The sequence below is a fragment of the Leucopleurus acutus genome (assembly GCF_964270905.1).
Source record: "Leucopleurus acutus genome assembly, chromosome: 7".
Lineage (NCBI taxonomy): Eukaryota > Metazoa > Chordata > Mammalia > Artiodactyla > Delphinidae > Leucopleurus > Leucopleurus acutus.
Window position 1 is genome coordinate 21,025,561 of NC_139150.1, and position 14,090 is coordinate 21,039,650.

At 40.7% G+C, this 14,090-nt stretch overlaps 1 protein-coding gene across 3 annotated transcripts in view; it reads left to right on the forward strand.

The window, feature by feature from the left end:
- Nucleotides 1-6,815: 6,815 nt before the first annotated feature.
- The window catches only part of INIP (INTS3 and NABP interacting protein), a 29,941-nt gene continuing 22,666 nt past the window's right edge, over nt 6,816-14,090 (forward strand). For 2 of the 3 annotated variants that reach the window (XM_082842453.1, XM_082842454.1), the window contains exons 1-2: nt 6,816-6,928; nt 8,012-8,094. In XM_082842453.1, the coding sequence (XP_082698579.1) occupies nt 8,070-8,094 (25 nt within the window). In that variant the 5' untranslated portion in view covers nt 6,816-6,928; nt 8,012-8,069. The remainder of the gene's footprint in view (nt 6,929-8,011; nt 8,095-14,090) is intronic. The other variant, XM_082842455.1, reaches the window with a different exon arrangement.

Genomic DNA, 14,090 nt, shown 5'->3' on the forward strand with positions numbered 1-14,090 from the left:
TCCACCTCATTACAAATAGCTCAATTTCGTTTCTTTTTATGGCTGAGTAATGTTCCATTGTATATATGTGCCACATCTTCTTTATCCGATGATGGACATCTAGGTTGTTCATCCGATGATGGACATCTAGGTTGTTTCCATCTCCCAGCTATTGTAAATAGAGCTGCAATGAACATTTTGGTACATGACTCTTTTTGAATTATGGTTTTCTCAGGGTATATGCCCAGTAGTGGGATTGCTGGGTCATATGGTAGTTCTATTTGTAGTTTTTTAAGGAACCTCCATACTGGTCTCCATAGTGGCTGTACCAATTCACATTCCCACCAGCAGTGCAAGAGTGTTCCATTTTCTCCACACCCTCTCCAGCATTTATTGTTTCTAAATTTTCTGATGATGGCCATTTTGACTGGTGTGAGATGATATCTCATTGTAGTTTTGATTTGCATTTCTCTGATGATTAAGGATGTTGAGCATTCTTTCATGTGTTTGTTGGCAGTCTGTATATCTTCTTTGGAGAAATGTCTATTTAGGTCTTCTGCCCATTTTTGGATTGCATTGTTTGTTTTTTTGTTATTGAGCTGCATGAGCTGCTTGTAAATTTTGGAGATTAATCCTTTTGTCAGTTGCTTCATTTGCAAATATTTTCTCCCATTCTGAGGGTTGTCTTTTGGTCTTGTTTATGGTTTCCTTTGCTGTGCAAAAGCTTTGAAGTTTCATTAGGTCCCATTTGTTTATTTTTATTTCCATTTCTCTGGGAGGTGAGTCAAAAAGGATCCTGCTGTGATTTATGTCATAGAGTGTTCTGCCTATGTTTTCCTCTAAGAGTTTTATAGTTTCTGGCCTTACATTTAGGTCTTTAATCCATTTTGAGCTTATTTTTGTGTATGGTTTTAGGGAGTGATCTAATCTCATACTTTTACATGTACCTGTCCAGTTTTCCCAGCACCACTTATTGAAGAGGCTGTTCTTTCTCCACTGTACATTCCTGCCTCCTTTATCAAAGATAAGGTGACCATATGTGCATGGGTTTATCTCTGGGCTTTCTATCCTGTTCCATTGATCTATATTTCTGCGTTTGTGCCAGTACCATACTATCTTGATTACTGTAGCTTTGTAGTATAGTCTGAAGTCAGGGAGCCTGATTCTGCCAGCTCCGTTTTTCTTTCTCAAGGTTGCTTTGGCTATTCGGGGTCTTTTGTGTTTCCATACAAATTGTGAAATTTTTTGTTCTATTTCTGTGAGAAATGCCAGTGGTAGTTTGATAGGGATTGCATTGAATTTGTAGATTGCTTTGGGTAGTAGATTCATTTTCACAATGTTGATTCTTCCAATTCAAGAACATGGCATATCTCTCCATCTATTTGTATCATCTTTAATCTCTTTCATCAGTGTCTTATAATTTTCTGCGTACAGGTTTTTTGTCTCCTTAGGTAGGTTTATTCCTAGATATTTTATTCTTTTTGTTGCAATGGTAAATGGGAGTGTTTTCTTGATTTCACTTTCAGATTTTTCATCCTTAGTGTATAGGAATGCCACAGATTTCTGTGCATTAATTTTGTATCCTGCTACTTTACCAAATTCATTGATTAGCTCTAGTAGTTTTCTGGTAGCATCTTTAGGATTCTCTATGTATAGGATCATGTCATCTGCAAACAGTGACAGCTTTACTTCTTCTTTTTTGATTTGGATTCCTTTTATTTCCTTTTCTTCTCTGATTGCTCTGGCTAAAACTTCCAAAACTATGTTGAATAAGAGTGGTGAGAGTGGGCAACCTTGTCTTTTTCCTGATCTTAGTGGAAATGGTTTCAGTTTTTCACCATTGAGGACGATGTTGGCTGTGGGTTTGTCATATATGGCCTTTATTATGTTGAGGAAAGTTCTCTCTATGCCTACTTTCTGCAGGGTTTTTATCATAAATGGGTGTTGAATTTTGTCAAAAGCTTTTTCTGCATCTATTGAGATGATCACATGGTTTTTCTCCTTCAATCTGTTAATATGGTGTATCACGTTGATTGATTTGCATATATTGAAGAATCCTTGCATTCCTGGAATAAACCCCACTTGATCATGGTGTATGATCCTTTTAATGTGCTGTTGGATTCTGTTTGCTAGTATTTTGTTGAGGATTTTTGCATCTATGTTCATCAGTGATATTGGCCTGTAGTTTTCTTTCTTTGTGACATCCTTGTCGGGTTTTGGTATCAGGGTGATGGTGGCCTCGTAGAATGAGTTTGGGAGTGTTCCTCCGTCTGCTATATTTTGGAAGAGTTTGAGAAGGATAGGTGTTAGCTCGTCTCTAAATGTTTGATAGAATTCACCTGTGAAGCCATCTGGTCCTGGGCTTTTGTTTGTTGGAAGATTTTTAATCACAGTTTCAATTTCAGTGCTTGTGATTGGTCTGTTCATATTTTCTATTTCTTCCTGATTAAGTCTTGGCAGGTTGTGCATTTCTAAGAATTTGTCCATTTCTTCCAGGTTGTCCATCAATCTGTTAAACGAAACACTTCTAATCTAACCCTCATCCCATCTTGCAGACCCCCTCTCCTTGCCCCACCTGAGAAGACATCTCTTTTCCTTCCCCCATGGATGAAGAAGCAGAGTGGCCTAATGCCTTGTTATCTGCGACACACAGACTTGGCTTGCAAACCATGGTCTAGACCTGACTCCACATGGGGAGTGGGACTCAATCTGCACCAGGGAACCCCTCCCTCGCATTATTATCCTTGGCCATGGTTATAAACGCCAATGGGCAACTTCACCTAGTGGTTTAGTTCACTATTGTAATCAAAAAATGGTAGCATCTTGGACAAGTTTCAATGTATCCACATCTTTAAAATTGATAGATGATCATTGTATCCTTCTCAAAGGTTGGTCTTGAGATAATACATGCAGAGTCCTAGCATACAGCAAAGATTCAATGAAAAGATTCCCCTAAGGTTTCTAGAGGTTTCATTCCATGGTAAGCAAATTCTCCTTAACCAAACCATCGAATCACCTATGTCCTGACTTAATTGAAACCCACTTCTCCTTCAAGGGTAGCTTCCCTTGTATTCCTATAAGGTAGAAAATGCTCTTGTGTCCAACCAGACATATCATGGTAGAGGATGCTTTTATTACCCTTTTCCACAGATGAGGAAATTGAGGAACAGAGAAATAATCTGTCTAAGTGTTCACCCAGTAAGTGGCAAAGCAAGAATCTGAACCCAGAGAGTCTGGTTCTAGAGGCTGCTCTCTTAGCCAGTGGGCAATTCTGCCCCTTTTTGTAGCTAGCAGTCTCCTAGACTAATTTCACTTCATTTTCTATTATAGGATCTGAAGTAAGAATACATTTTGTTTGAGCAATGTAGTTGTAGTGGCCAGTTTCTAGGATGGTCCCTGCTTTGGATTGAACGTTTGTATCCCTCCCACACCTACCTCAATCCTAATCCCCAATGTGATGGCCTTTGGAGGTGGGGCATTTGTGAGGTGATTAGGTCATGTAGGTGGGAGTCCTCAGAAATGGGATTAATGCCCTTGTAAATGAGACTCAGATCCCTCACCCCTGCAGCCATGTGAGGTTGCTGCAAAAAGACAGCCATCCATGAATGAGGAAGTGGGCCTTCACCAGAGCCCAACCAAGCTGGCACCTTGATCTTGGACTTCCCAGCCTCCAGAATGGTGAGAAATAAATTGGTGTTGTTTAGAAGACATCAAGTCTATTGTATTCTGCTGTAGCAGCCTGAATGGATAAAGGCGTCCCCAATGATCCCACCTCCTAGTAGGCACAGCCTTGTAATAGTTCCCTTCCACACTGTACCAAGGCTGGTCTGTGTGACACGCAGTATATGGCAGAAACAGTGGTATGTCACTTCCAAGATCAGGTTATAAAAGATACTGTTGCTTCTGACTTGATCACTCTCATATCACTTGCTCTGGCTGTGAGTTGCCATGTCATGAGCAACCCTATGGGAAGGCCTGCATGGTAAGGAATTGAAGTCTCCTATGCTTAGCCACATGAGTAAGCTTGCAAGTTAATCCTTCCACGTAGTTGACCTTCAGAATGACTATATCCCCTGCTAGCATCTTGACTGCAACCTTAAAAAAGATCCTCTGCCAGAACTACCCCTCTATGATGCCTTGATTCCAGCTCCTCAGAAACTGTAAGAGAATAAATATTTGTTGTTTTAAACTGCCAAGTTTGGGGATAATTTGTTACAAGCAATAGGTAAGTCAAACACTAGTTGTCTCAAATTCCTACCCAGTTTATTTTAAAGGCTGTCTGGCGTCATGCATTTCCCATAAGTATTTAATCATAAAATAGCACAAGAGGGTTAGGGTGGCTCCAACTGGAACCTGAGGACTATTCTCAGCTCTCTACCTTGATACTGAAGGTCTGTAATAATCATAATGGCTTTAGGAGGAAGCACTTCACAGACTGCTACCTGGCATTTCCTTATCAGTTAACAGCGCCACAGGATGGTCACACGCATCCCTTTTGTCTTAGACTTTCCCCTAGTAGATATGTAGGCTTCTATCTACTTATCAGCTGACTTACTGATCAAGTAACAAGATATCCAGTAAAACACAGATCTTTCATAATTACCCCCATCATCACCATTCATCTCCAGAACTCTTTTCATTTTATAAAACTGAAACACTATTCCCATTAAATAACAACTCTTCATTGTCCCCTTCCCCCCAGCCCCTGGCAACCACCATTCTATTTCTGTCTCTATGATTGTGACTAAGTACTTTATATAAGTGAAATCACACAGTATTTGTCCTTTTGTGACTGGCTTATTTCACTTAGCATAATATCCTCAAGGTTCATGCATACTGTAGCATATATCAGAATTTCCTTCTTTTTAAAAGGTGAATAATATTTCATTGTATGTATATGCTACGTTTTGCTTATTCATTCATCTGTTCAAGGATATTTGTGTCGCTTTCACCTCTTAGCTATTGTGAATAGTTCTGCTATGAACACGGATGTTTACATACCTCTTGGAGGCCCTGCTTTCAGTTCTTTTGTGTATAAACCCCCAAAAACCTTAATTTTTTGAGTAACTATTATACAGTTTTCCACTAGTGGCTGTATCATTTTACATGCACGAAGGTTCCAATTTCTCTGCCAACACTCATTATTTTATTTTCTGGGTTTTTTTTTTCGATAGTAGCCATCTAATGGATATGAAGTGGTCACTCATTTATTTTTATTTTCTTTTTACAGATGATAGAACTGAAGCATCAAACGATTAAGTGTCAGGGGTGGGATTTGAACCCAAGTAAATTGACCCACTATTAACTAATATGTTAAAATTCTTGTGACACTGAAGTCCCAAAATCTCTCAAGGAGGAGACGGGGGTCCAAGAGCTAACACACACCAAATAAAACAATCAGCAGCAAGTTAAATTTATCTTTCTCCTGATAACGTTCTGTGAATCCTGGGAGGTTGATTTTACTAGGAAATTACAAAATGTTGTTCTGGGGTAGAACTCTTCTTTTCAGCTTAAATAAGCTTGCTCAGGATGTCCATTTGGGACTTAGACTGGAGTTTTCTTATGCCCTAGTTTCTGTATTGTCTCGTCAGGCAACCTAAAACCAAAAAATTCTAAGGTTCTGTCAGCCATATATATCCAAGTGATCATTTTCGTCAGGCCGGAACTCAGAAAGGTCTCTTAACTGAAAAGTTGTCCTGGCCAACTACCAAAATGCTCCCTTTATATCTAGATTAAAGTAGTCAGCAGACTACTGAGCTCCCTGAGCTGGTCTCAGAGGAATTCCTTCCTCCAGAGCAGAGACAATGTGTGAGATTTAAGAACCTGGACCTTTGCATCTGACAGGCCTTTAGTCGCTGAAATTCAACTAAAGACATAAAGTAACTGAACATTTCTGAGTCTGATATATAAATCATAAATAAATATATAAATAAATCACATATAAGTATATAAATAAATACGAATCATATATAACTCAGGGAATGACGGTACCAGAGCTGATGCACAGGAAACACCTCGTACGTACAAGGCCCTTAATAAATGCTTGGTAGTGTTATTATTTGTCATGGATCCATGCTCAACAAAATTGTGCATCATAAACGTTTATTACTGAGCAAACATCGATTATTAAGAAGGACGTTAAGATGGTTAACGACCACAGGACACGTGACACACATCAATACAAGGTTACTGTTCAACGTAGATACGTAGCTCTACTGTGCTGGAATCAGGCCTTCAGGAGATCCCACTAGGAGAGACAGTGTTCTGAGATGTGGCATATCCATTCCTTAAATACAGATTCTTGCACAGTAGTAAAAATTTCTACAAGTTTAGTGTATAATTATTTAAACTATAAAAGAAAAGTATCACTGGGATTTGTGTACGTTAAGACGCGCAACCCGAGATGGTTGATAAAGCTCACTCTCCGGGTCCCAACCGCAGCTCTGCCTCACTCCCAACCGAAGTGGATTCACATCGTCGCAGAACCGGCTGAGTCGGTGACTTCGCCACTTGAAGAGCTAGGGACGCAGCCGGTCTCCGCCCCGCCCCTACCTAGCCGAGCCGGCAGGATACATCACTGCGCAGCGGCCTGGACGAAAGAGCCAATTGCGGTGCTAGGGACCCAGCCGGTCTCTGACCCGCACCGTTCGGGCTCCGCCCCCGATGGTGCGGCATGCAGGGTCCAGGAGCCTCTCTGGCTGCCACTCTTTGGAAGGGAAGTGGCGTATGCATTAGGTAGCAGTTAAAGTACGAATCGCCGTGAGGAGCAGCCGTTAGGAGGCGGGAATTCCGGTCCCTCGGGTGTAAGTCATCAGGAGGCGGAAGCGCAGCGAGGGCGGGAAGGTGGTAGAACGCGGCATTGAGCTTGGTTTGCCGGTCTTTAAGTGGTTGCACCCCCTTGGAGAACGCGACCAGAAGGCGAGGCGGTCCCGGGCTCTCTAGCCTCGCGGTAAGTAGGACCGCCTGGCGGCGCCGGGGATGAAGGTGTGTGGCCCCGGCGCCGACCCGCTGCTGCCGTTCCTTGCTACAGGGCAGTGGCCTCCCCGCCAGCCTTGCCTCCCAGCATTTCTCACTCCCCCTCCTCTCCTTGGTATCAGCCGCAGCCCCCGCCCTGCCTGCCGTCCACGCGCGCCTCCCGCCCCGGGACCTTTCTGAGACGCAGGTCCAGCCCTGTCACATCCCTGATTGACGTTCCCCGTCACAAGATGGCCCTCTTGTCCCTTCCGTCCTAAGCCGGCTTCGCTCGCTCGGTGCTTTGCTGCAGGAGACACCTAATATTATTTCGTTCCAGATCGACATCTGTTTGCTCGCTCTTGTACTTTCCCGCTTACCCCAGAAGGCATCCCTCGTCACGCCGGTAGAATCAGTTCATCTCTGCTTCCGGAGCACTGTTTACTCCTTGTAAAGAGCGCGTTTGTTAAACTTTTTTAGTAAGGTTGCTTGAATGAGACTCTCTTTTTCCACCGGATTATCTGTTTCTTGAGGGCGGGAGTAAGGTCTTGCTCATTTGGGATCCCCCCAGGGCCTAGTACAAAAGCACGAAGTTTGGAATCTAACAGTCCAAAGTTTTCGCACTAGCTTTGTGACCTTGGACACGATCTCCCTATCTATGAAGTGATGATAAATAAAATAATTAATTTCAGTCATCTTACAGATCTTGTATGGTGCAAAGTATGTACGCGATAAATATTCGGCTCTTCTTCCTTTCTAGCTTTCAGTATACACAGTAGTTGATGGGTACGTTTTTAAAATGAATCGAGAGGCACTACAGATGAGTGATTTTTCTTCCTAGCCCTGTGATTGTATTGATGCTATCAGTTAGTTGATACATTTGGTAGTATTTGGTAAACACAACCTAATGAAGTAATTAAAGACAGTAATGGTGAATGTTGGTATCAACATCTGCAAGAATAAACATTTAACCTTCACGCTCTAATTAAATAACTTGAGGCGTTTGATTTAAGTCTGTGTGCCCTTCAGACAGATGTTTCTGAAGAGATGAAGGTATGTGTCTGCACATTATTTTTTACAGGTGATTGTAAAGTGCAGACCACCTGCCACGGAACATAGTTGAAACAGAAAATAGGAAGATGGCAGCAAACCCTTCAGGACAAGGTAAATGCTAGGAACTTTTTCCTCATATAGTAAAGTATTTTGATAGAAAATTTAGCATAGGGCTGTTACTAGAGCCAGAATTAAAAATGAATAGCCAAGTAAAACCCCTTATTTGAAGCAAGTCCAACGTTTCATCAGATGTGTTTCATCAGATATGTAACATCCTTAATAGCTATTAATCCTATGTGTTAATCTGTTAATATTATTCACACTGTAAACCTTAAGTCCTCCTCGGACATTTGTATTCTCATGCTCTTTTACTTGAGATTAGAACCACTTTTAAAGAAGTTATATTGTCGCTAGGCAATATCCACTCCTTTATTTTCGTTTGCTCAAAAAACTTTTCATACACGTTTCACCTGTGTTAAGAGCTCTGTAAAGCAAGTCAAGTTAGATACATCCCAAATAAGGAGTTTTTATTTAAAAATAAGTTTCAAAATAAAATTTAATCTCTAGAAAGCATTAAATTCCACTTTGTAAGTTGTCTCCTGCTTAAGAACTTGAAGCAGACTTCTATTTCCTCTCCATATCAAGTATAAACTCCTTATTTGAGGCATCATAGTTTTTGATTAATCTTAGTCTTGTTTTATTTTAAATGTCATATAAACGCATTTGTGTCCAGTTGTTTACATGCACTGTACTGTCTGTGAGAGTCATCCATGTTATGCCATGTACCAATAGTTCATTCTTTTTTATTGCAGACTAGTATTCCATTGTATGAATTTACCACAATTTATTTATTCATTCCTTTTTGGAGACTTTGGGGTTGTATCAGTTTTGGCCATTGTGAATAAAGCTGCTTTGAATATTTGTTTTTAAGTCTTTTTGCAGATATTTGGATGAATATCTAGGAATGGAGCAGCTGAGTGTACAGTTCACTTTATGGAAAACTGCCAAACCTTTTCCTAAAGTGAATGTACTTTACATTCCCTCTAGTAAAGTGTGAGAATTCTGGTTGCTCCATATATAGCATTGTTGGTCTTTTCAATTTTAGCCATTTTAGAGGGTGTAAAGTGACATCTCATTGTAGTATTAACTTGGATTTCCCTGATGACAAATGTTGGACACTTTTTTATGTGCTTGTTGGCCGTTGCAGATCTTCCTTTGTGAAGTGTTTGTTCAAGCCTTTTGCTCATTTTTTTAAAATTTGGGTTATTTTTATTATTATTTTTTTAAGAGTCTAGATACTGGTCCTGTGTCACTGCTAATTGCATCATCTAGATCATCTTTGAGTTGGTTTCTGTTGACTGCATTTTTTTTTGAGAATAAGTCACAGTTTCCTTTTTCTTACTATATTTAGTGATTTGTTATTGAATACTGGATATTATGACTAATACATTGTAGAGACTCTGAATTCTGTTATATTCCTCTGAAATGTGATTTTCATTCTAGCAGATGGCTTGGCTCAACTCATACTCCAAACTCTTGTCTCCCTTATGTTGGGCAGCAGCTGAAATCTCTGCTCATTCTTTAAAGCTTCCTGTTGCTGCTTTAGTGCTTTATTTGTCTCCCCCATGTATGTGTGGTTTAGCAGAAAGCAAAAACCTTGGGTGGATTTTATAGGCATGTTTTAGGCTTTACTCCTTCTGCCTCTCCCTCTCAAGTTTCTCCCCTAATTTTCTGGTTACTCTGCCAGTCCTGAACTCCGTCCTCTGATACCTCAAGCTAGTAAGGTGAGGCTATGCAAGCTGTTCGTGGATTGAGGAGTGCAAAAGGCCACCAATTCCCAAATTTCACCAGTTGCAGTTTCTGCCTGATTTTGGTCAGTCTCTAGTGCCTTCAAATAATGAATGTTTAGTATTTTTTCCAGAATTTATAATTATATTTGTGGCAGGATTACTCTAACCAAACTATTCTGCTAGTACTGGAAGTTGGAAGCCCACTGAATCTGTTTTAGTATATTAGTTGCATTTAGGACGGACTAAAGATTACATGAGTTTTATAGAGGTGTGGTATTGTAAAAAGCTAGCTCTGGTGATAGCTTTACTGGCTATAACCAGGTAATACAATTCTGTTCTCTCAAATAACCAAGTGTGATTTGTGTGCTCTATGGACTAATCACAGGTCAGTATTCCCTTATAGTCTTTGACCTCCTCTTTTCACCAAGTTATAAGGATTCAGATTAAAAATAATTTAATTTGGGGCTTCCCTGGTGGCGCACTGGTTGGGAGTCCACCTGCCAATGCAGGGGACGCGGGTTTGTGCCTGGGTCCGGGAGGATCCCACGTGCCGCAGAGCGGCTGGGCCCATGAGCTGTGGCCGCTGGGCCTGCGCGTCCAGAGCCTGTGCTCCGCAACGGGAGAGGCCGCAGCGGTGGGATGCCCACGTACCGCAAAAACAAGCAAACAAATAAATAAATAAATAAAATAATTTAATTTGAACCGAAATGAAACTAAGAGAAATCTATTTTGGAGAGAAAATATGCTGCTAAAAATCACACAATGCAGTCCAAATGAAAACAAATTAAATATTTTTATCCCTCTGTTTTAATAGCACAAATATGCAAGATTTACAATTTGCTAGTTACTCTTTTTTTTTTTAAGCAGTTGCAATAAAGCACAATAATTTTTACTGTCACCTTTGATTGATCCATAGTCAGATCCACTATGAAACATCCCCTAATCTAAATAGAAGCGAGGACTTTCCTGGTGGCGCAGTGGTTAAGAATCTGCCTGCCAGTGCAGAGGACATGGGTTCAAGCCCTGGTCTGGGAAGATCCCACATGCTGTGGAGCAACTAAGCCCCTGTGCCACAACTACTGAGCCCATGTGCCACAACTACTGAAGCCCACACACCTAGAGCCCGTGCTCCGTAACAAGAGAAGCCACCTTAATGAGAGGCCTGTGCACCGCAATGAAGAGTAGCCCCCACTTGCTACAACTAAAAAGAAAGCCCGCACACAGCAACGAAGACCCAACATGGCTAAAAATAAATAAATAAATTTATAAAACAAACAAACAAAAAAACATAGAAGCGAATTTAGATTAGTCCTTTGGCTTTGGTTGCTCTTTTGTCAGTGATATTGTTGGTGTCATGGAGCTGCTGCTATTAGGCACCAGCAGAGGGAGTCCATATCATGTTCTGTAGACTCCTAGACTCTCAGTGAAAATTTAAAATTCTTATTTATTTGGATCTATTGCATTTTACTCTCTATATTATTTCTGTACTATTTATGTGTATTGGAACTACTTATTGTGGAGATTGAATGCCAAGTTCCATAATTATCTTATAATGGTAACTGAAAGAACAATGACTTAAGAAATCTTCATCTGTGTGTTGTAATTTATTAATGTCTCTGGTGTAGGGGACAGGCCCTCTTTCAGATCTAGCAGTCTATCATACTATAGTAGTAATATGAACTGCTAAATTTCACAAGCTCTTGGCAGACAATTACTGAAGTCTCATATTCTTAGCATCCATCATAGTGTGGAACATTCAATAGGTTCATAATAATTATTTGATTGATAAGAAGTAACATTTTGAGAATTTAATATGTAGAGGCAGATTGTCAAACTGGAATTTGGCCAAGGTACCATTCCTATGTAAAGAGGCTCTCATTATTGGTAAATATCAAGATCCTGTGATTATGTGCTGGCAGTTGGGAGATTGGTCTAACCTGATTTCAGATACACAGAGAAACCTGGTGAAAAACTGAGTAAAGAATGTGAGTTCTTGGGACTTCCCTGGTGGCGCAGTGGTTAAGAATCCGCCCGCCAGTGCAGGGGACATGGGTTCAATCCCTGGTCGGGGAAGATCCCACATGCTGCAGAGCAACTAAGCCCGTGTGCCACAACTACTGAGCCCTTGTGCCACAACTACTGAAGCCCGTGCACCTAGAGCCTGTGCTTTGCAACAAGAGAATCCCCCGCTTGATGCAACTAGAGAAAGCCTGCACACAGCAACAAAGACCAAATGCAGCCATAAATAAATAAATAATTTAAAAAATAGCGATTGCTCTCAATTAAAAAAAAAAGTGTGAATTCTTTTGATTCTTTTATAGTTATCTTAAAATGCTTAGAGTAATAACTATAAGCCCTGCAGATCAAGTGGTGGGAACTATTGATTTGGGGCCAGTTTGGATGCTCTTAGCTGTGATTTTAGGGCTCTGTGTAAGAATGGAACATAGCTCCTGGGAGGTGTCTTACTTGACCTCAGACCCAAGTACAAGTTTCACCTAAACCACCTATGGTCCAGAAGGAAAGCAGATTTACCCTTCAGGCTCGTACTAAGGTATGCTACCTCTCAATTAAGAATTTATCCTAGGGCTTCCCTGGTGGCGCAGTGGTTGAGAGTCCGCCTGCCGATGCAGGACACGGGTTCGTGCCCTGGTCCGGGAAGATCCCACATGCCGCGGAGCGGCTGGGCCCATGAGCCATGGCCGTTGAGCCTGCATGTCCGGAGCCTGTGCTCCGCAACGGGAGAGGCCACAACAGTGAGAGGCCCACATACCCCAAAAAAACCCCACAAAAAAACAAAAAAAAAAGAATTTATCCTAATGATGCATAAAAATCATCTTAAAATTCTTGCATCTGTACATTTTTAAAGATGAGAGTGGACACAAAGACACAATTTGGAGTTCATTTTTCAAAGCTAGATTTCTTTTTGCCTCAGTTTTCATTGCCAAGGCAAAGAGTGTACAGTAGTTTTCTGATGCTAGGATTGATTTGTAGGCCCAGGTTCAAATAGGAATGAAACTGAGTTGAGGCAGAATATGACGTAAACTAGCATGAGATTGTTTGTATAGTAGAAGAGAGCTTGTGATCCTCAGCTCCGTTCAGACTGGCCTGGGAGGCCTGTCATGTGAGTGTAATCTAGAAAGTTGTGCTAATCAATTGTACCCTGTGTGATGAAAAACAGTTTACTGACAGAGAATTGTCAGAATGGGGCTGACAAGAATCTAGTGAGGTTGACAACCTAAATGATAGAGAACACTAGGTAATAATAACAGTAATAGCTAGTTTTTATTAAGCAACTACCATGTGGCAGGCAGTGTGCTAGGTATTTTATTTTTATTTTCTATATTTCATATAACCACCCTTCAGAGTTCTCACTGTTATGCCCATCAGTCCTGCATAGTGAGGTAATTTTCCCAATATTAAATAGTAACTGGTAATACTGAGATGAGAACCCAAATTGAATCTGTGTCCAAGTCCCCTGTTCATTGATTTCCCATACTGCACGTTAGCTGGAGGGTTAGAACATTCTAATTATAGTATCTAAAAGAAAATTGGGAGCTCTAGACTAGGGGCAAAAGACCTTAATTTTTGTATCTCTTCTCCATCTGTTATTGAGCAGAAAATCCTTACAGGGAAATGGGCCTATGAGTTTATCTGTAAGAGGAAAAGAAAAATGAGCGAGGAGGAAAGGGTGATTCAAGCAGAAGAGATTTCATCATCTTATTTAGCTAGTGCTGAAGACAAGAAACCTCAGTGGATAGAAAAAGTGGCAGCTTAAAGGGGTAAGTCCTTGGGGTCTCAGTGAGAGAGAATTTGAACACAAGGAGATCACCTGAGCAGACATTAGGGCTTATTCCTGTCCTTGATCTATATTTTCAGTAAACTCCAAAGGTGGCTAAGAGTTGAATAATTTTTTAATCTTGCAAGTTACAGGAAGTGTTTGCCATTAACTAGATAGCTAGAAGACTAGTTACTGGTACTAATTACTTCATGTTAATAACGTTGTTGTATTTTTTATCCTGCTAAGACTTAGACATCAGGCAGTCTCCCCTGAATAAGTTTGAGTTTTAACCAATGAATATATTTTATATATCATTAAGGAGTATGTTAGGCAGAATAGTATTCTCCCCACATCCCTCCAAAAAACGCCAAGGTCATAATCCCCGGAATCTGTGACTTTGTTACCTTACATAGCAAAAGGAATTTTGCTTGTGTGATTAAGGTTAAGGACCTTGAGATGGGAAGATTATCCTGGATTATCCAGGTGGGCCCATTTTAATCACATGAGTCTTTGTTTTTTATTAAAAAAATTTTTTTAAA